We start from the raw sequence: 22,271 nt of genomic DNA on the forward strand, positions 1-22,271 counted from the left end.
TAACAAAGAATTCACAGAAAGATTAGACTTTCAATTGGAGCATAACGGGGAAAAGGAGAATCCATAAAGGTGGAGTTATTGGGGCCATCCCATTAGGCCTGTCAAAGAGTTCCAGCTGTCGATGGGCATTATCATCTCAATCTCTTCAAATCCGTTCGTTTACTTGGCATTTTCAACTGTATATTGTTAGAGAGAGAGGGCGAATACAATATTTCATGCATAACATAAACTTGAGTGGTGGATTCTAAGCCTAGACGTACACCTGGAATGCACAGCAGAGGCTGAACCTAGATGATTTTGAGGATCATGGAGTCTTAACCAATCAGGTGGAGAATACAAAATTTTCACCCCACCCACCCCCCCCTTGTAAAAACATTGCACAAGCAAAGGAAATAGACTAGCATTTTAGAATTGCCAAAAGTGAAAGAGCCTCATGATCCTAATCAAAGCCTGGAGTCAACCATAAAAAGAGATATGCATGCAGTTGTTGGCTAGTTCCATTAATTTGCTCCACTCTTTTAAAATCAATGGAGGCATTATGAATGATGGAGACAGCATGCTCTGTCATTGTCTCTATCCATATGTTTCGACACAGTTTCAAATAACCTAAAGCTCGTGCTTAACTTCAAGTTCTAAAACATGTTCTTTTTCGTTTGGTCCCAAGCCCTCGCAGGAAAAGTGATATATCATGACACCCCAAAAACATTACTTGATGAAGCTAGCAATATCTTGTTAACCATGTATGAACTCCCAAAATCTACATGATTTTCATTCAAGTGTACTAAGGATCTTAGGGAGCGAAAACTAGGGATGCTTGAGCTAGATGGTTAAGGCGTGACAGAAACAGATAGCTGCTAAGTTTCCCTCTTTTTCAGCCCTAGGAGAAGCTCCGTCGACAGAAAATATGTACTGAAGTTATATATGCTAGGTCTCCAGGGAGATGGAACTGTTGTCAGGTCATCCTAAAGAGTACTTAGAACACAAATTCTGAAACTTTAAAGCTAATTAATTAGTAAAACAGTGATTTTATTCTTTTTCAATTCTTTGTATCAACCTCAGCTTTATCGCCTGGCCCAATTGCCTCATCAAAAGAATCTCTTTAGAGCTTATCCAAGCTTTATCCACAGAACTGTATGTTATGGTCTCCTGATAATGCTTAGCACAACTTCGTTTCTAAAGGTCCTCGACAAGCAACTTGCAATTTGCCAGTGAGAATTGTGAAACATCATTAACGAACTAAAAGATTTGATTGGGCCCCAACTATGGATCAGACTGTTTTTCCTATCAAGCAGCATGAACCAGGTATCATATGTCGCTTTTCTTTAATATTTCTTCCTTTTTATAGTAGGAACACTTAGATCTCCATGTGGATATGTCACTTTGCTAACAGAAAAGAGAAAACATTAAGATAAACGTCTAGAAGGTGTGATATACCCAAAGCCCGATATTGTTATGTTCAATTAACTTTTATTGATGGTATCAGATAGACCCAGTACCGGTCCCAGTAGCATGGGCTTTCGCCAATAGCCAGCACAAGGTTCAAATTGCTGGCTCCTCCAATGCCGCTGTCCGTTTCCTACCAAGGCTTTCTTCCCAAGGATGGGAGGCGAGGGCCGAGATCCGAACGTTCCCAGGCCTTAAGAGTCATAAGGGACAGCAACTTTAGACTGCTTACAAGAAATATTTGGCAGCTGTTAAGATTCATCCCAGCTATCGCAGGATAAATCGTGATTTATTGCATTTGTGTCATCACTAATGGCAGGATCAGTATTCAGTACGTTAAGACATACGTTCTACTTTGAGTAAAGCTCAGCTCTGAATGGCTGCAACTAAGATAAGAAAAATCAAATGTACAACATAGGATTCCGGATTTATTAGGGGAAAAAATCGTAATGAATTCCAGATATTCAGGTAACCACATGTTACATCCCATGAGACAGTGCTCTGCAACCACTGTTTTGATATCCCAGTGTTGAGTAAATCCCAAAAGATTCAAAGGATTGAAAGCCTGGAAATAATCAAATTATAGTACTGTCAACTGAAAGTTAGTACTAGGCTACTTAATACAAATAAAAGAAGAAGAAATACAATAGCACAAAAATTTAGCATGGGCATATTTCTTAATTCACTTGGTTGCAGACAAGCATGGGTGAACAAAACCAATGCCACAACAGGTGCCCTGTTGGATGGTGATATTTTGCTTCATAGGACATCCAAAATGTACATTGAGCAAATCAGGAAGGTGGAGTAGAGTCACCGCTGGTATGAAGATCGTATAACCCTGAGATTAAAAACACGAGCAGCCATTATTTGCAAAACAAAACCATGGGGAAAAATTCCCTCTTAAGCAGTAGCAACAATCTCCTCTGGCTTCTTAACAGCTGCCTTTAATGGCTTCCCATCAGTTTTCATTTCTGGTTTTTCAATTCCTTGTATATCAGTTATTCTCAACTTAGTCAATTCCTGACACAAAATAACAATCAAGAACTATTAACACCAATAAAATCAGGTTGAGCAAACTACAATTATTTTGACATATGGTCTTTGACATACCTGGCGATGTCCTTTGGTTCGACGGTAATTCTTCCTTTTCTTTTTCTTAAAAATAATTACCTTAGCATCTAATGCCTGACAGAAGAATAATAAAATATAATAGCTAAATCAGGTGCATGACCTAAAGAGTTATAGTAATAAGAAATATTAGCAACAACGAATAGATGCTCTTGCAGTCTTTGTTAGTTATGGCAGAGAGAGAGAGAGAGAGTGAAGCTTACATGCTCCTCAACAACAGCATGAACAGCTGCATCTGGGAGAATAGGCCTACCGATAATTGTTTGGGTAGGTGAGCCAAGCAAGAGAACCTTGTTTAAAATCAACTGCAATTGACAACCATAGAAGCTCAAACAATCAATTAAATAGGAAACAAAAAAAGAAACAAACCAGGATGAGTGCACTTAGTTTTTCACAAAACATAGGACAATAAATCATTTAGTCAGAGGCTAATAGAATTCAGGGGTAAACCAGTTCAACCTGGCTAAATAGATAGTTTGACTTCTGATACAGGAGGTAGGAGACAATGAATGCCAATAGTGAATTAAATGACATGGTGCTTTTATATTCATCGGATACAGCTTTCATAAACATAAAACTTCTTACCAGTTACCAAACTCACATTCTGTCCCATCAAGCAAAATTTTTCATATAAAACGTTCTCTTCAATTTTACAGAAATATGATAACAAAGAACATTCTACAAAATTTGCAAATTCAACTCATCCTTTCACTTCAAGAGGAATATTCCTATTTGATCTCTCTCTCTCTCATCTTGAAAGATAAAGCTTATTAAATATTAACGAAAGCAGGATCCATTAAAAATGCTATGAACTTCGCTATTGGAATAAACTAGTATACGCATTGCTCTTGACAAGTTAACAATTTCTCTTTAGGCAACAAACTATTTATATGAGTCAAAACTCAGTAATCACCATCCGCTCACAAATACAAGCAAGGGAATTCATCCTATAAAATCAGCTGCACAATGCCATAACTAAGAATTTCTTCGACAAAATACTTCCTCACAGTTAAATTAGAAGAGAATCTACATTACATCAACTTGTTAACAGCAATGTAGCAATGGCTAGCTAAATAAAAATCCTTAAAAAAAAAAACTGGTGCCATTTGGCCAAATTGTCATTGAACCATTAAGATCCTTGAAACATGCATTAATAGGCAATAAAAAGAAGAAATCAAAATCCAATTAGTATAAATTTATGATAAGCAGAATAAAAAAAAAATACCAGAAAGTACCTTGTCATTGACTTCGCAGAATTTTAACCTCTCTGTGAAAATACAATCCCCATTGCTCACCTTAAACTGATGCGATCCGATCTTTAAAAAAAGAAAAATTCTTCAACATTTCAATTCTTAAATCCAAAAAATGCAAAAACAACGAAATAAACCACAACCAACAAATGAATACCTGAACCACTGCGAAAACCGGCTCATAATCTTTGAATACACGGTCGGACCGCTGGAGCGGGCCCACCACTTTGTACCCAATAGCCGCGGCCTCTGCTTCCTTCTCCTCAGGCGAGTAATCCCTATCTAAATCCGACGCCGCCTCGTCGTCCTCTGTTTCTCCATCGCTGGCCTCTTCCATTTCCAATTCGTTCTCCCTGTCGTCGCTTTTGCTGGACGAGAAGTAACGAGAGTGGGACCAGCGGGTGCACCACGACGGTTCCAAATTGGTGATGGTTATTACTGGATTTGATTTCGAGGTTAGCATTTCGAGGGTGGAGAGAGGCCGAGTCGTTTTGAGAGAAATGAGAGCCGTAGCACGGCGGGCCAGTGACTGGAGGCACCGTCGATGAGCCATGAAAACTTGGCGATGCCCGTTTTTTTTTTTTTGTTGGGGGGTTTAATGCGTTCAGGCAACTGGCTCGCTAGGGTTTAGCTATAATGAAAATGGGGTTTTCGATTTTTTTTTTCTTTTTCTGATACTGTGTATAAGTGTATTTTCCGTTTTTCTAATTTGCTAGGAAAAGCAGAAGCCCAATTATGCAATAAAAAAATAAAAACAACAGTGCTTTATTACCATTAATAGAATATCTTTTGACCTACATGATAATTAGTAAATCGAAATAAACCTTAATTAAATTAAAATAAACCTTTAAACTTTTAAATTATAACCAAATTCAAATGTCAAGTGATGACTAACAAGCATTCAAGAATTAATAATTTAATTTAAGTGAAATAATCATGAATTTAGATAAATCAAATACTCCTTTAGTTAATTTCTTTGTTAAGATTGACAAACAAACTTAAATTGAATAAAAATTCAACTATTTCTTTTAATTTTCATTCTCGATATCTAAATGAGAGTTGTTGAACATGTCACAAATAAGAAACAACATTTAAATATGTATTATTTTCCTATTAACTTAACTTTTAAAAAATACATGTAAACTTAATACCTTATATATTAAATTAAAATTTTTAAAATTCACAAATATAGTAAAAGATAACATTTGTATACGCATACCATAAAAGATTAGTAATGACTCAAATACAACTCGACTCATTGAAGGCAAATAATAATTGAGGTGGAGAGTCAAGAGCACACAAAATTAAGCCTCTCTCTCATCAAAACATGATTAATTAAAAGATAAATTCCATAGTTCCTAATCTTTTATTATAGTTTCGCTTAAATTTTTAACATTTAAACTGTTTTATTTGGATTCTTAACCTTCTAAATTAATTCTTTGTTAGTCCTTTCATTATATTATTTTATTAATAATTGAAACAAAATTTTTTATATGAAATGTGAAAAAATAATTTCAATGTGACATGTCATATAATTTACAATATGATTATCACGTCAATTTTGGTGGAATAAAAAAAATGATCAAAATGGAATTATTTTAAGACAATGAAAAATCCAAATAAAACAAAGGAATTAAAGTAAAATTAGAATAGAAGGGTATGGGACCGTATGTGAAATTTATCCATTATTTAAACATGTTAATTTTGAGATTACCACTCGAGAGTAAAATTCTAGCTATGTTAAGTTAATATGGGAATGCTTAGAAGAGTAAAAATTTTTACCAAGTCAATATAAAACAATACGTTTTAAAAATATTGAATTGTTATTATATATATATAATTAATATATCTATGAAAATTTTTAAGTAGTCAACTCTATTATTACATTGTTTATATAGTACTAAACTAATTGGAATTATATGAAATATTTAAATGCATAAATATACGGGTTATCAGAATTCAAAACTTTCTATTCTTAATCATAGACGAAACTTATTTGTAGCCAAAGCATATTATGCCTCAGCAATCGTTATGTGAAAACCTTAACAAGAAAAAAGTTGACCACAAAATTAGAGTTGACCAAAAACGATGTCGTGGGAGACGTAACGAAGTGTTGCAAACATAATATCGGTCTCGGCTGGTTCACCCAGGCAATTGTTTCGCTCCATTTGTCCGATTGTATCTCTCCCGCGCGAGACCCAATCTTACTGTTATACGTTCCTTTTTTTCCCTGTCGTTTCCATTCCTTCGATTCGAAGCAAACTACTTTTCGTTCTTCATATCGCCTTCTGTGTCGTTTCCATTCCTTCGATTCGAAGCAAACTACTTTTCTTTCTTCATATCGCCTTCATTTCTATAAAATAAAAGATATTTTATCGACAGATCTCATCCAAAGCGAACGGAAAATGGCGGGCCGGTTCGGATCGCAATCCTCTACGGTCGCCACCATGATCGTCACCAGCACGCCATCCACAGATCTCGCCTTGACTAATCTTGCTTACTGCTCGCCCTCCGATCTTCACAATTACGCCGTCCCTGGCACTAGACTCTTCCTCGCTAACGTCGGCGACGTCTTTGTTCTTTCTGTTTCATATCCTTTTTTATTTTTTCCTTTTCTTTTGTTCGCATTAATTCACAGTTTAACCGATAATTTACTGTCGCATTGTTCATAATTTTATTGATTGAAATTTTCATACTATAATTTGTAGTACTTGACTTGAAAATTAGCTGTTAGCGCTCTTTATTTATTTGCAAATTAATTTTTACTACGCACTTTTTCGGGAAATTAATGGAAATTATGGAATGTAAATTCATAAAGTTAGTCAGTGTTTGTTGCTGCTGATAATTTAGGATGTGTAAACTTTTAGAATGTTTCAATTTATTAGAATGAGAATTTTTCTTTCTTGAATTGTTTAAATACTTTTTGTTTTTGTTTATTACTAAATGAAATCGAATATCTCATGTTTTTGGAATTATTTTTCAGTTTTAAATTTTGCTGTTCTTGTCTGTGAACTTCAAAATCTTTCCGTTGAAGCTGGTTTTTTTGGTGGCCTTAACTTATAAATACTCCCCATGAGAGCATACGCAATGGATATATTGCCCTGAATGCTATCCAACGTCGGGTTGCTAGAGTTTCTAATGGTGACACTGTATCAGTGAGCAGGTTAGTTAAGTTGTTTTCAAATTTTTGGTGTTTAAACTGTTACTAGTCATTAACGAATTTTTTTCCTCAAGGTGCAGATTTATTCCACCTGAAGATTTTAACCTTGCATTGCTCACGCTGGAGTTGGAATTCGTGAAGAAGGGTACTAAAAGTGAACAGGTGAGATTTTAAATGCAGTACGATCTGTTTGTTATCTTAGATGATTTTACATTGCTCACATGGGTGGTAGTAGGATTAAATTTTGTGTATTATTTTTGTAGGTTGATGCTGTTCTTCTGTCTAACCAGCTAAGAAAGAGGTTTGTTAATCAGGTAGGGCTTCTTGCTGTTTGCTTGTTGCAAATGTCCACTTTTGTTTTATAATTGCGTGCTGGCTTTATTTTTGGCTTGGATTGGTTGATTATGAATTTTAGATTTCTTTTCGTCAATTCTCCCTTGTAGAACGAAGGGAATATTGAATAGATTTGTTTCAAATGCACATGTAAGGCTTTTGCTGCTCTTAGATCGATTCAAAATTAGAAAATAATATGCTTCATGACATTAGCCATCTTATTGTCCTCATATCTCATGTGTAATGCATGCTTATTGCTTTCTCCTTCTTGACACACACACACACAATGTACAAGAAATTTGGTCCTATATGCTGATGAAAGATTGGATGATTTTATTGAAGGCATGGAATACTGGTTTCGCTTTTCTGGCAGGTTATGACAGCTGGGCAAAAAGTTACATTTGAGTATCATGGTAATAACTATATTTTCACAGTCAATCAAGCTCAAGTAGAGGGGCAAGAAAAATCTAATGCTCCTGAAAGGGGGATGATTTCCAGTGATACCTACGTTATCTTTGAAGCACCAAATTCAAGTGGAATAAAGGTTATGTATTAATATGTTAGTAGCATTTTGTTTCCTTCACCTTTTTCCTGGCAGAATTTTGACCAATGGATGTCATTGTCATTCAGATAGGTTAGATTTGATTACATTTACAGAGTAAGATTGTAATTTAATCAGCTTGATGTGACTAGCTTCAATGGTTCACTGACTTGTGTTTTACTATGCAGATTGTCAATCAGCGTGAAGCTGCCAGTAGTAATATCTTTAGGCACAAAGAGTTTAATCTACAATCACTGGGTATTGGTGGCTTAAGTGCAGAATTTGCAGATATATTCCGAAGAGCTTTTGCTTCTCGTGTTTTTCCTCCTCATGTGACTAACAAGTAACATAACTTATTCTTCAAACCATATTAATTATGTTTCATATACCTATATGTTTGTGCTTTTAATAAGAAAGCTTTTGAGGTTCCAGGTTGGGGATTAAGCATGTAAAAGGCATGCTACTTTATGGACCTCCTGGTACTGGCAAAACTCTCATGGCTCGGCAGATTGGAAAGATGTTAAATGGAAAGGAACCAAAGGTTGGAGTTTGGTTGACCTTTTTAGTTAACACGGTTTATTTTTATTTGAGCCTGCATTCTTTGATCATTTTATTCTGATTATTCATGTTTCAGATGGGATAAAATTTATGTTTTTGTCTATGTTTCATCTCAATATATAACCTTGAATTGCACGTAATAGGTTGGCTGTAGGTAATAAGAGATATTGTTAATTTTTTGCTGTCTGGTACACATCCCATGGTTGTCATAGTGTTAATAGCATTTTGAATTGTGCTGTTGGAAGCTGTTTCGAGACACAATGTTGATTAACACTTTCTATGGGCATATCAACTGTGTGTTTTTCCACCATGTATGTTTTTGTCTATCATATTATTTACTGTCTTCCCCATGTTGCAGTAGTTGCTGTTTTTGCATCGGGGTGTATAACCTCCTTTGAGTGAAGTCTGTTGTGTAGTGTCTTCTTGTCCTGTTATCAGACTGCTTTCTTCCATTCATGTTTCAGAGCTCCTGCATTTGACTTTATTCACAATTATTTTGTCTATGTGGTGAATATTACATATTACTGTTATTGAGTTAGTGTAAAGTTTTCCTTCTTGGTGAATCAAATAGATTGTTAATGGCCCTGAAGTCCTGAGCAAATTTGTTGGTGAAACTGAGAAGAATGTTAGGGACCTATTTGCAGATGCTGAGAATGATCAAAGGACCCGTGGTAAGAGATATGTGCTCACTAGTTTTAGTTTTCTGGGTTACTGTTTTAATTTTATAATGAAGCATCATGTCTTTGACTTTTCAGGTGATGACAGTGATTTGCATGTCATAATTTTTGATGAAATCGATGCTATTTGTAAGGTACAAGACAGCTTTATATACATGTTCTCATCCCTTAGATCAACAGTAGCACTTTCATCTTGTTTCATGTGATGTTTCTAATTTTCTTTGTATTGTAACTTTCAAAATGCACATGTTCTTTAAAATATTGAACCAGTTATAATAAAGTTGTTGCAAAGAGCTTGACCCTATTTAAGTCCTCGAATCATTATCTGATGTTGATAAAGTATATTTGCACCTTTCTATGTATGTTGTAGTGTTTAAGATGCTAACAAAATCAGGGGAATCTTCATAAAAAATTTATTTCAAGTTATATGCCAGTTTATTTCTTAATATGTGAAGGGATATGTGATGTGGCCTAGTTATGTAAATAACCCTTGGGCTGTGTGTTGAATCTATAAAAGATCCAATGCTAATGAGTATCTAGACAATTTTTGTTTTTGAAAAGTAATGACTATCTAGACAATTGAGCTGAGGCTGTTTATTTGTGTTATTGATTCTTTTCATGAGGAGAGTAATATGCGGTTTTATTTGTTTTTTCAGTCAAGAGGCTCAACTAGAGATGGTACTGGTGTTCATGACAGCATTGTGAACCAGCTGCTTACAAAGGTCAGTGACTAGTTCCTGACAGTTCTGAGTCTTACAAATCAATACCAATTGTCTCATGCCATGTTTCTCAGGTTCTTTTGGTTAAGGTGCCTTATCGATGTGATTACTTTAACTAAAGGATTGTTTACTTTTCAGATAGATGGCGTGGAGTCTCTCAATAATGTTTTGCTTATTGGAATGACCAACAGAAAGGATTTGCTTGATGAAGCCCTTTTAAGGTTGCTCCCTCCCTCCTCCATTCTTCACTCTCCCTCTCTGCCACATACACACGCATAAACATACACAAAGCAAACCTATCTATCTATCTACCTACCTACCTACCTGTTTGTCACAGTAGATCATCCTCTATGGTAAGAAGCATGATTAACAACCAATGACTAGAAACTAAATATTGATGCATCTTATTGTTGTTGTGGGATGTGGATGTTAAAATTTCCAAAGCCTAAAAGAGCTACAGAAAAATGTTGGTTGTTACGGAGAACTTGATGGCCTATGAGTAAGATTTGTACTCATTATCTGGAATAAACATGCTGCAAGTAGCTGTCAACATTCTGAGTATGTAATTTTTGATATGTGTAAATGTGTGTGCTTTGTGGACTTTCAGTGTCTTAGGCAATAAAAAGTTTGTTGATGATGGTGTAATTATATTACTCTATGAAATGTCTTGATCTTAATTGAATCTTTGAAATCTTCTGTAGGCCAGGACGTTTGGAGGTTCAAGTTGAGATAAGTCTTCCTGATGAAAATGGCCGTTTGCAGATTCTTCAGATCCACACAAACAAGATGAAAGAGAATTCTTTCCTTGCTCCTGATGTTAACCTTCAAGAGCTTGGTATGTTTATTAGTAATGAATGGTTGTGGGATTTACATTCTTCACTGCTTTGGAAGAATTAACTATTAAAGTGTTAAAGGTTTTATTCATATGTTTCATGTTCTGTCTGCTCCAAAAAATATACAGGCTGATAGATCTTGATGTTTGATATTTAAAGTTGTTTTTTACTTGTCCTTAGTTTTGTCCTCAATGGATTGTGAAATATTCTCTGGGGTTCTGGACTATCAAACTTAGGGTAAAATTTTTATTATTATTTTTGTATGTACGTGAGCTCTGGAAAATTCAAATGATAAGATGCCTAAAGTGCCAAAATGTTTTACTATTGAAATTGGTCCTCCCACTCCTCTCCAGAGAAGAATAATGTCCATGTGTTTGTGATTTGCTAAGAATTCTTTAACAGATCTTGAGTTGGGAAGATTAAGAATAAAATAATCAGGACTGAGGAGATTAATGCCTAAAAAGGCTCTAGAAATTATTGCTGATTGTTTCTTTACATAAGTTTGCACCTCTCTCTGTATTATAGTCTTGTTTTAATTTTTGCTATTTTTTTCTCTGAAGCATATGGACATGGTTTTGACTATAATTTGAGCTATTCTAGCATTTGAGAGGGCCTTACAAGTTTCTAATTACTCCTTTTCCTATTCAGCTGCTCGTACAAAGAATTACAGTGGAGCAGAACTTGAAGGTGTTGTGAAAAGTGCAGTCTCTTTTGCTTTGAATAGACAAGTAAGTATGGATGATCTTACCAAGCCAGTGGATGAAGAAAGCATTAAAGTTACAATGGATGATTTTCTTAATGCGCTCGTAGAAATTGTTCCTGCATTTGGGGCCTCAACTGATGACCTTGAGCGATGCAGGTGATTTTTTCAGTTCAAATTAGTACAAGTTTCAGTTCTTCAATTACAAGATGTTAATTTCCATTATACTTGAAATCACCTCAATCTTGTGTTCTCATGGTAAGGTAATAGTCTTCACAATGATGCTTCAAGCCTTCAACTTTTGTAGTTATTAATGATTTCAAACTGCTTTGCTTAAACAAAATGTGAACTGTGATCATCACATGTAGTCTTATGTTTTCAGCCTTCAGCCGTTTGTTAATAATTTTGTTTCACTCTAGTTGCTCTGATTGCTTGGTTGCTTTATGCATGCTTAGATTTATAGGTAATTGTTCTTGGGTTGGCTTTGGAAAATATGAATATTTATCTTGAACCTTGAATTGGCGTTTGAAGAATTGGAGTCCATTTATTTAAAATATTTTCTCATTCTCTCTCTCTCTCTCTCTCTCTCTCTCTCTCTTTTGAGATTTCCAGCAGAATATGACTCTTAGTTGTATCTTTCATTTTTGAGTATCATTGCCTGAATTATTTTACATAACATAATTTTCAGACTTAATGGCATGGTGGACTGTGGTGATCGGCATAAGCACATTTATCAGAGAGCAATGCTGCTGGTGGAGCAAGTTAAAGTAAGCAAAGGAAGTCCTCTTGTTACATGTCTTCTAGAAGGGCCAAGCGGAAGGTAGACATCAGGATTTTTTTTTTTTTTTGTTTTGCATCTTTTAGTTTTAACTTTAACTGAATCTAAGTTGACCTGTACAGTGGCAAAACTGCATTGGCAGCTACTGCTGCCATTGACAGCGACTTCCCATACGTCAAGATAGTAAGCTCCTACCTCTTAGCATGTATGGGATAGATTGCAACCTTTTGTTTTGTTAAGATTCCTGTTTTTAACATTTTTATAACTTCAATTGTGTAGGTCTCGGCTGAATCGATGATTGGCCTTCATGAGAGTACAAAATGTGCACAGATTGTCAAGGTTTGTGGTGCCAAGATCTTGAAATCTGGATGTTCTATGAGTACTTCTAGTTTAATAAATTATTGGTCTAAACCGGAACTTTGCTTGTGTGTTAAGCTATTTTATGCTCAGATATTCAAGACATTCTGATTTTTGTTTGGAAATTGACAACTAGGAATATTTGTGCATCAGATATCAGCTAGGATAATCTAAAGTAGAAAAAGTTAAGGATATTATTGAATTTAGTATATTTTGGCAGGTATTTGAGGATGCATACAAGTCACCGTTGAGCATCATTATCCTTGATGACATAGAAAGGTAGGGGAAATCAGACACTTATGCTACTCATCTTGACTTGAAACGTGCCATGTGGACAGAAATAATTGGTTAATTATTGTTGCAGGCTACTGGAGTATGTTGCTATTGGCCCCCGTTTTTCAAATATAATTTCTCAGACATTGTTAGTCCTTCTCAAACGTCTTCCTCCTAAGGTTTCTCTTTGGTCCCTTGTTTCTCGATGTATTTTATTGTGATCCAGTACTTCAGATGGTCACTTCGGAATTATGTAAAACGTTTTCTTTTATTTTAATTAAACAAAGAGAAGTGAACCAAGTGGATAATATATACTCTTTTGCTTTCTCTTGATTGACAAATCCTATGCCACTTACTAGTTAATTTATAAACATAATAGAAGATATGATTTGATACATATGTTAAGAAAATCAGATGTCAAACAAGTAAATTGAGAATCTTGCTAACTTTTGTCAGTATCTTTTAATCTGAATTAAGTTTTCCATTAATTGTTATTTAAATGTGCTAATGCTTTTTCAGGGGAAAAAACTTCTGGTGATAGGGACAACTAGTGAAGTGGGCTTCTTAGATTCAGTTGGTATTTCTGATTCTTTCTCTGTCAGTTATCATCTTCCTACATTGAAGACAAATGATGCAAAGAAGGTAATAATGTTGTCAATTTTGCTTCTTTCCACAAATTATCTAGGACATGATATTTTTGTTTTGCTTTCTTTGGCTTGTCAGTGCCCATTTGCCCCAGTTAATGCTAACAGCAGAAAAATTTTTGAGAATAGCATTAATATGCTCTTAGTAACTCTTAAAGCTTTCATCTGCTTTTATTAGAGTAGCTGAGACAACTTGGGGAAGTAATTGAACTGAAACATGTGGAAATTTCTTTGCCAGCAGATAGTTTTATTAATCACCTGTACTTCCCCAACTACTTTGTTAACTATTGACTGGTTTCTGGACAGATATTCTTGGTGAATGTTTCATTGTCATGTTTGTACTGAACTCTAAAACGAAACAGTTTACCGTTGCTTTGAGTTACTGAGTTGAATTTATTTAATCTGCCCTTTTTACCCCAGGTGTTACACCAACTGAATGTGTTTGCTGAAGAAGATGTCAGTGCAGCTGCAGAGGCCCTGAATGATGTGAGTTTGAACATAGTTTCCCTCCTGTCACACTTGAGGACAATTTCCTTATTGCTATAGTTTTATTACAATGTTTTGTCACTAGCTTATCTTTATCAGCCAAGCATATTCTAAATGCCAAATTATTAATTAGATGGAAATGTTGCTGCATTGAAAATTTTAACATTATTCATTTGAAGTTGCCTTATGGGTGTTAATTTTGTATCTTTGGTTGGGTGAATTGTTAGGTAACTTGTTTAAACAACCTGCCTCATTTTGATTCATTAATAGGCACATCTGTTATACATTATTCTCTTCAAGTGTGCAACTGTACATGTAAATGTGCACTTGTGCATGTTCGAAGTGATGGGTGGAAGGACCAAAGAGTCAAGGTAGGGTGTAGATTTGTGTTCATGAATGAGTGCATGCTTGCATGTTTAAGGTTAGTGAGGAAATCAGGTTGAGAGTAGGAGCATGTGGAATAATCTATCAAGAATCATGTTTTGATATTTCTAGATATTTGAGCTTTAGATGTGTGAATCTTCATGATGAGTTTCCGGTGGGGAAATCTGCTTGCTTCTGCGTTGACGTTTTGAATACTGTCCACTGTACTTGGAGCATTGAATCTGAGTTATCTGTCTTTGAACTTTTACGCTAACATCTCGGTCTAGACAATACTATGACGTATAAAGGCAAACAGATGAAACTCGATCTCAGTCCTGTATGCAAGTGCACACACCTACACACATGTACATATGTTTATAGTACTTGACAAAGCAAAGGAAAGTTTGTTATCATTGATACTAACTGCTTCTTTCTGTTCTCATATTTGTTAGATGCCTATCAAGAAGCTTTATATGTTGATCGAGATGGCAGCTCAGGGAGAGCAAGGTGGAGCTGCAGAGGCAATATACTCTGGCAAAGAAAAGATTAAGCTTTCTCACTTTTATGACTGCCTCCAGGATGTTGTCCGCTACTAGTTTGCAGGCATTTTGTCCGTTCCTGCAATCTGGTGTTCATTTTCTCATATAGCTTGTGTATTAAATTTTCCCTTTCCCACTTGTTTTCTCCCTCGTCTTCCTATGTTTCCTCTTCGTGTTTATTGAACGATTTTTAGACATTGGTTCAAGGTTATGAGGAGATTCTATGTCGGAAGGTCTGGCTCGCCGCTGTATTGCAATTCCGTTCCTGTTTTAGGTAATTCTGTTTTTTACTTTTAAGAGTTTATGTAAGCTTTATGCATTCTTTATTATTTATTGTATTTTAGTTTAGTTATTGAACAAAAGTAAAATTATATTTGGTTAAACTGAGGTAAACAGTTAAAAGAATAGCAAAAATTCAAATGTAATAATTCGTATTTATGCGAGTAAAACTAGTTAATTTACAGATGGAAATGAGGATAAATAACAAAAACGCTTGTTAACGGAAGTTGCTATTTATTTGTATTAAAAATAAATGATCTAAAAGAAACGTTTATTTATCCGAAGGTACAGATACTTCCTATCACGAAATTTCAATTATATGTAAGAAGGGTACGTGGGTCCAGCAATTTTTGTCTTTGCATGATTAGTTTGGTTGTTTTATTTATTATTGGATTATCGACTTTTTGCTGAAATTGTCTTCTGGATTCTTTGCTTTTTGTTTTTTGTCCTTTGAACTAAGCAAACGGCATAATCATATGAGTTTCCATAAGAGAACTATTCTCAGCCAAGTCTTTTATATGCACAAATAAAATTGTATCTAATTATGAATGAAGAAATAGTCACATAGTTAAATTGATTAAAATATAATAGTTTGTTGTTGATCATGAAAGTAAAGAATTTTTTTAATTATACTATAAACTGGTCTATTTACTCAAAAATGCTTTTTAATTTACTGTTAATAATAATAATAATAATAATAAAGTAACAATAAAATGAAAATTCATGTTTAAAAAATAAAATTGAAAAGCATTATAATTGGTTGGTGTATATTGGGAACCCGAAAACGTTTAGTTCTTAATTGTTATAATGGAAATATTTGAACTTAAATTGATAAAAATTTAAAAGTTTTTGACTTTAAATTGAGCATTTAGTTATTGTTACAATTGAAATGTTTAGCTCTTAACTGAAAAAGTACCTAAACATTTAATCTCAATTTGAACATTTAACGGAAAAAAAAAACATATTTGTAATCTGGATAGTGATTTGATTAGCTATTGTAGCGAAGTCATAGACACTTGTCTAATTTGATCTTTGGATAGCTCTATTAATTAATGATCCTAGATCCAAATAATAGTGAAATGTGTGGATAGATTCATAATCATAATAATAATGGAAAGGAGCCACTTTAGAGCCTCCATCCAAATAATTGTGGAAACCAAACAAAAAAACTCCCCTCAAATACGTTCATCGCGGTACTTGAGGACAAACAAGTAAGAGCCACTAACTTTTTTTTGGGAAGAAGAAAGAAGAAAATGGAGACAACCTGGCAAAGATTGAAAGAATTCTGAGTGCCAATTAAGGCGAAACTGTCTTTTTTGTCGAGGGTTAATGTTTTCTAGCGAGCAAAGGTTGGTCAGGAGAAGATTCAATTAAGATACCAAATCAGCCTTGGGTTTCGGCCTCCACATAACTGCTTGTTGTAGATAAAGTTTCTAGATAAGTAGATAAAGTTTCAAGGTAAGTTTATAAGTAAATTATTGTGGAAAAGTATGAGTTGCAATAGCTGGAATACCAAATTCTAATGGTAAGTTTGGTTCGGTACATTTGGTTCATGAGATATACTGGAATGGAGTAAAATAAAAAAAATAAAAATATTATTATGTAATTTGGTGGATAGAATGAAATAAGATAGGAATTATTGTTATGATTTATTGCAATTTTCAGTTGGTAAAAATTATTTTGAAATAATAAAAGAATAAGTGAAAAAACATAAAAGTTCCTTTTATTATAATATATGATTATTTATTTTTATTTTTTAATATTAATAATATATTATTTATTTAAAATATTAATCATTAATTATTTAAATATTTAATTTTTATTTATAATTTAAATACTGATTGTGAAGTGCCAGATTCAGAGTTTTTCGTTTCTAAATCAGATCGTAGATCTTAGATCTGATGACTCCTTAGTCGAATTTTGTTGAAAAGTACCAGATCAATGCTTTTAAACCATATTCGACTTTGGAATCATTGTCGTCGTCGGTGATGAGTTGAGGTTAAAGAGAGAAAGAGAGAGGCAAGAATGCGAGAAGAGAGAGAAAGAATAAGTAAAAAATAAGAAGAAAAAGAAGGTATTTATATGTTTAAGATTGTAAATTTTTACATTTATTGAGGGTATTATAATTTATCAATTTTTAAAGCTATTCCCTCAATCATAGTAAATACAGTGGGAGGTTGGATATAATTAATCATAGCTTTTAACTTATTTTGAGGAATAGCTAATATTCAAAAATAATTATTCGTTGAGATCATTGCTAACCAAATGAAGGAAAAAAGAATGGATGAGAACAGAGAGCGAGTAGCTAGGGGTGAACAAATGAGTGGTTTAGTTGTTATATCTAAAAATTAAATAAATTAAATATTTTTAAAAAATTGATCAAAATTGACTAAAAATAAAGAAAGATCAAATTGACCAAATATAAAATTAGTTTGGTCGATTTGATTTTGGACCAATAGATTAAAATTTTATTATTTTTTTTTACAAGTTACAATATAAAACTTATAAACTTCATCCATAATTATAAAATATACAAATTAGGTATAAATTAAAGATATGTATATATATATAATATTACTTTATTATATATATGAAATTAATAATACAAGTTATATGTTATAATGTTTTATATTAAAGTTTGTATAAATAATAACTAATTATAAATAATATGCTATAAAAGCTAAGGTGATAACTAAAAAAGTTATTAAGTGTAATCATATAAATAAAGTTTATTATAAGTTATAGTAATGTTTATATATAAAGTAAATATATGTATATATATAATATTTATAATATTTTATATTATGAAATATTAGTAAAGTGTAATAATTATAACATATTAATATATAATATATTTATTATCATGTATTATAATATTAATATATAAATTATATCATTTAAAATATAAAACTTGTAATTTCATATTAATATAGATTTATAAATAAATATATATAATTAAAATTAAATTAATATAATTATGATTTGTATACATATATATAATAAACTAATATATTTTAAGTATATTATTAATTAAGTTTACTATCAATTCTTTTTAAAATATATAAAATATATATACAAAATTAGTTTAGTTTTTTGGATTGATTGGTTTAAAAATTTTAAAATCAAGAACCGATCAAACAGCCAATTGGATTAAACATTTTAAATCAATTAATTCAATAAATCAATTAAATTGAATCGTTATATCCAAATCACATTTGATTTGGGTAAGTAATTAATGTGATTTGATTTTGTTCACCCCTAAAAATAACTTAACTATTCACTGTACCTAACATGTTATAAATCTTTTAATTACCTTATACTCTTTTATTATAAAACCATAGAGAATCCTATCAGCCGAAAGAAAATCACTGTGGCAATATCTGCATTTAACACGTGTTACTAACTTTCAACCAATCACACATAGTCTGAGCGCTGCCAGCAACATTGTCGTTTCCCTTAAGCTTAACAAATATTGGAACCGATCGAGTTAGTCTCAAATCATCACTTTAAGAACAAGAAAAAAGAAGACCAAAATTAATAGTAGAAGTTAGAACTGCTACATCGTATGGCAGGAACCAGAGAAATGTTCTGTGCATTGGCAACTGACAGATTATTCCCTACGAAATCTCCTCTTCGAGGCCATCTTTCCAGCAGCCGAAGAAGAGTTTTTTCTTCTACCACCTCGTTCATTTCAGGCAAGAGAAGATTAATGCGAGCAAGGAAGGTGGTGGCAACCCCCATGGCAGCTCTGACTGAGGTTGAATCGATCGAAGATGACCCGGAAATTCCAGTGCAATTCAAGTTGACAGCGCTGGTTACAGTCAAAGTATGACACCAAGGAACACGTGAAGGATTTCATGTTTCGTTACCAAGAAGGGTGTCATTCTTCAGCTTGTTGGCACCCAAATTGACTTGAGTAAGCGTTGGTTATCATCTTTTGATGGAGACACAAATTTTTTTCATTAAAACTATACTATAGTTAAAAGGATTAACTTTACACATTATTTATGTGAAAAAAAAGAGAGTAAATAATAAAAAAGTACCTTATAATTTGAGATCTGGACTATTCTAATTCGTCCTTTAAATCAATGAAGGGACCCAAAAGCCAAAGATGAGCAAGGAAGCTACAATAGACTGGTCCAGAACCCTTAGTAGTCACAAAGTTCAATTTCTGGTTGATACAAACTTTGGGGTCCCTGGAGCCATCATTGTGACCAACAAATATGAACAGGAGTTCTATCTCGAAAGCATCGCCATCGAAGGTTTTGTTTATTTTGCTTGCAACTCTTGGGTTCAACCACATAGGCTCCAAGCAGAGAAAAGGATCTTCTTTTCTAACAAGGTAAACATTTAAATAGAACCACTAATTTCCTCCTTTTTATACTAGAAAAATTAAGCTAAAGTTGTAATACGATGTTTTTTCGTATGGCAGGCATATTAACCTTGTGAAACTCCGGTTGGACTGAAAGAGCTAAGAGAAAAGGAACCAAGGCAATTAAGGGGTAATGGAGAGGGTGTTAGGACATCATCAGATAGAATATATGGCTACGATGTTTATAATGATTTTTTTTTTTAAAGATAAATTTATTGATGAAATCTCTTAAAGAGATAACAAGCTAAACAGTTTTAAAAAAAGTAAAAATATCCTCACATACAAAGATCGGCAAGCATCAGAAGCAATCTGATGTGCAAACAGAACAAGTGAATCATTTGTATATTTTGGAATTGTTCTACATGATAAAAAAGGTTCAGTTAATAAATTCAATGCATAACAACCCTTGCTAAATTTCAGAGGAAAGATCCATTTCTGGTGGCTCGAGGAAGGTACTAAAGTTATCAACTTTCAAAATCCAATTTTAGCAAGACCGTCAACTATTGAGTTTATCTCCCGATTGATATGATTAAAAATGACTTTCCTGATGGATTTGAAAAAAGTTTCAATGGCATTGGATATTAGTTTCATACACTAGGGAACTTTGCTATGGTCTCTCGTCCAGAGAATGGCGTTAGAGGAATCGCTTTCAACTTCCAAGTTAGAGTTGGAGGCCCATGGAGAGGCAAGGAAAAATTTAAGACCCAGGTGAATGGCTTGAAATTCAGCAAAGTTTTGAATCTTTTATGCCAATGTTGTGGGAGAAAGTACCTTTGATGTTTACAATGACTTGGGATGTCCAGACGAAAGAATTGAATTTACAAGGCCAATTTTAGGAGGCGAAAAATGCCCATATCCACGACGTTGAAGGACTGGACGCCCTCCAACTAATACAGGTAACCATTTAGGGTATCAGAAACCATTTAGAGTATCTAAGAAAATTTGATTTAATTAAGTTAATGTCGCTTTCCTTGAATGTGTCTCAGATGTGAATGCAGAGTCTCCTGTCAACGAATTGGTTCCTATGTGTGTGCCGACTGATTAAGCATATGAGGAACTGAAGAAAGAAACAATCGCAACAGGAAAGAGGAAGGGGCTGCTTAATAATTTGGTTCCATGGCTAAAGGATGTTTCATCTGATAATGATGCTATCCAAACGTTTTCTGAAATCTATGATCTCTATAAAGAGAGCCCTTCCTTGAAATCAAATCACATAAACAAAACGGATTTAGGGAGAGACCTCATTTCCTGATAACGATTAATAAGATGAGCAAAGAATCCACTAGAGACATTTTCAAGTTCGATCCACCAAATATCATCTCCAGTAAGCATCAATTTCTTGCTCTTTAATTAATGTGTCATACTGAAAAAAGATTACCTTAAGCACATTGAAGAAACTCGAATAATCCTTAAAGAAGAGCTGCTCCAATCTCAGGGGATCCATGATTTTGTGTACGAGATGATGAATTGGGTTGTTTAACACTTGCCGGCCTGAACCCCTTAAGCATAGAAAGGCTAAAGGTGACCATAATCAGTTCTTTTTAACTTCTAATTTTGCAAACCAAAAAAATTATAAGCTTTTTTAGTGACAAAACTGAAAATTTTGACCAATTTTTTACAGAAGAAGAGTTTTCCTTGTAGACATTCCCGCCTGTAAGCACTCTGGATCCCTCCGTCTATGGTCCAAAAGAGTCAGCAATAAGAGAAGAAAACATCACATGCCATCTCAATGGCATGTCCGTACAACAGGTTTGGAAAAGATTAAACTCAAACATGGGAACACATATGGCAGCAGTCTGAAGTGCTTAGGAACAAACTACAGTTATATTGGTTTGATCTTTTTATGGAACTTGCTACATTTTTTTCTTTTTGACATTTGAACTTGTTTTTCAGGCACTAGAAGGGGCTAAGTTGTTCATACTCAATTACCATGATGTCTACCTTCCATATGTTAACCGCATAAATGCTCATCAAAATCGAAAAGCCTATGCAACTCGAACTATTTTCCTCTTGACACCGATGTGAACTTTGAAGCCAATTGCTATGGAGCTGAGCCTCCCACCCACAAACCCGAATTCACCTTCAAAGCAGGTTGTTACCCCTCCAGCTGATGGCACTAGCAGCTGGCTGTGGCAACTTGGCAAAGCCCATGTCTGCTCAAATGATTCCAGTTCTCATCAACTCATCCATCAGTGGTATATGCAAAGATTAATTAAATTAATTTTAGCAAATATGTCTTGAACTCTTGATTAACTAGAATTAGATGACCAATTAAGATTCGAGTTAAACTAAAATGACAGGCTACGAGTCCATGCATGCATGGAACCATTTATCATAGCGGCGCACTAACAATTAAGCATAATGCATCCAATTTACAAGCTTCTTCAGCCTCACATGCGATACACATTGGCAACAAATGCACAGGCTCGCGAGGTTCTCATCAATTATGAACGAATCATCGAGTCTTTCTTCTCCACCGTAGAATGTTCTATGGAGATTACTGCTCCTGCTTATAGAAATTGGTGGCGCTTTGACATGGACAGCCTCCCTGCAGACCTCATTAGAAGGTAAGTACACAAATTACGCTTCCTCCCTAAATTATGTTCGACCTGAAAATTTTGGTTGGATTAAAAATCAAAGCCTGTATAATTTCAGAAATTAAAATGCATAAGATTCCATCTCTATCTGTGTAGAGGGATTGTAGTGACAGACCAAACCCGGCCACATGAACTTAAACTACTTATTGAAGACTACCCATATGCCAATGATGTGTTGTTGATATAGTCTGTTGGACATTTTCAAATAAAAATATGATTTCATATCGAAATAGAAGGAAAG

At 34.0% G+C, this 22,271-nt stretch overlaps 2 protein-coding genes and 1 pseudogene across 2 annotated transcripts; 2 read left to right on the forward strand and 1 right to left on the reverse strand.

The window, feature by feature from the left end:
* Positions 1 to 1,851: 1,851 nt before the first annotated feature.
* On the reverse strand, positions 1,852 to 4,507 carry NFD1 (Ribosomal protein L21). Its single transcript, XM_021438692.1, has 5 exons — positions 3,979 to 4,507; positions 3,807 to 3,887; positions 2,775 to 2,876; positions 2,554 to 2,628; positions 1,852 to 2,463 (listed from the first exon to the last, which is right to left on the reverse strand). The coding sequence occupies exons 1-5, from the start codon at positions 4,372 to 4,374 to the stop codon at positions 2,344 to 2,346; spliced, it is 774 nt and encodes a 257-aa protein (XP_021294367.1). The 5' UTR covers positions 4,375 to 4,507; the 3' UTR covers positions 1,852 to 2,343.
* Positions 4,508 to 5,972: 1,465 nt separating this feature from the next.
* NSF (AAA-type ATPase family protein) lies at positions 5,973 to 15,165 on the forward strand. Its single transcript, XM_089784943.1, has 21 exons — positions 5,973 to 6,410; positions 6,888 to 6,984; positions 7,062 to 7,143; positions 7,245 to 7,295; positions 7,688 to 7,858; positions 8,044 to 8,198; positions 8,288 to 8,396; positions 8,985 to 9,084; positions 9,169 to 9,224; positions 9,747 to 9,812; positions 9,948 to 10,030; positions 10,511 to 10,644; positions 11,291 to 11,501; positions 12,031 to 12,162; positions 12,243 to 12,303; positions 12,400 to 12,459; positions 12,698 to 12,756; positions 12,842 to 12,929; positions 13,270 to 13,392; positions 13,815 to 13,880; positions 14,696 to 15,165. The coding sequence occupies exons 1-21, from the start codon at positions 6,227 to 6,229 to the stop codon at positions 14,837 to 14,839; spliced, it is 2,232 nt and encodes a 743-aa protein (XP_089641069.1). The 5' UTR covers positions 5,973 to 6,226; the 3' UTR covers positions 14,840 to 15,165.
* A 3,461-nt stretch (positions 15,166 to 18,626) lies between these two features.
* The window catches only part of LOC110424334 (linoleate 13S-lipoxygenase 3-1, chloroplastic-like), an 8,383-nt pseudogene continuing 4,738 nt past the window's right edge, over positions 18,627 to 22,271 (forward strand).

The sequence above is a fragment of the Theobroma umbraticum genome, unplaced genomic scaffold (assembly GCF_002168275.2).
Source record: "Theobroma umbraticum cultivar Fairchild unplaced genomic scaffold, ASM216827v3 scaffold_204.0, whole genome shotgun sequence".
In the NCBI taxonomy this organism is placed as follows: Eukaryota; Viridiplantae; Streptophyta; class Magnoliopsida; order Malvales; family Malvaceae; genus Theobroma; species Theobroma umbraticum.

Bases quoted from the DNA above. Each gene is read 5' to 3' on its own strand.
- NFD1 (XM_021438692.1), bottom strand. From the start codon at position 4,374: ATGGCTCATCGACGGTGCCTCCAGTCACTGGCCCGCCGTGCTACGGCT. The intron at 2,877-3,806 runs GTACTTTCTGGT...TGTCAATTGCAG, and splicing joins TCTGCGAAGTCAATGACAAG to TTGATTTTAAACAAGGTTCT. The intron at 2,464-2,553 runs GTATGTCAAAGA...ATTTTGTGTCAG, and splicing joins GAACCAAAGGACATCGCCAG to GAATTGACTAAGTTGAGAAT.
- NSF (XM_089784943.1), top strand. From the start codon at position 6,227: ATGGCGGGCCGGTTCGGATCGCAATCCTCTACGGTCGCCACCATGATC. The intron at 12,163-12,242 runs GTAGACATCAGG...TGACCTGTACAG, and splicing joins CTAGAAGGGCCAAGCGGAAG to TGGCAAAACTGCATTGGCAG. The intron at 13,393-13,814 runs GTAATAATGTTG...TTTTTACCCCAG, and splicing joins AGACAAATGATGCAAAGAAG to GTGTTACACCAACTGAATGT.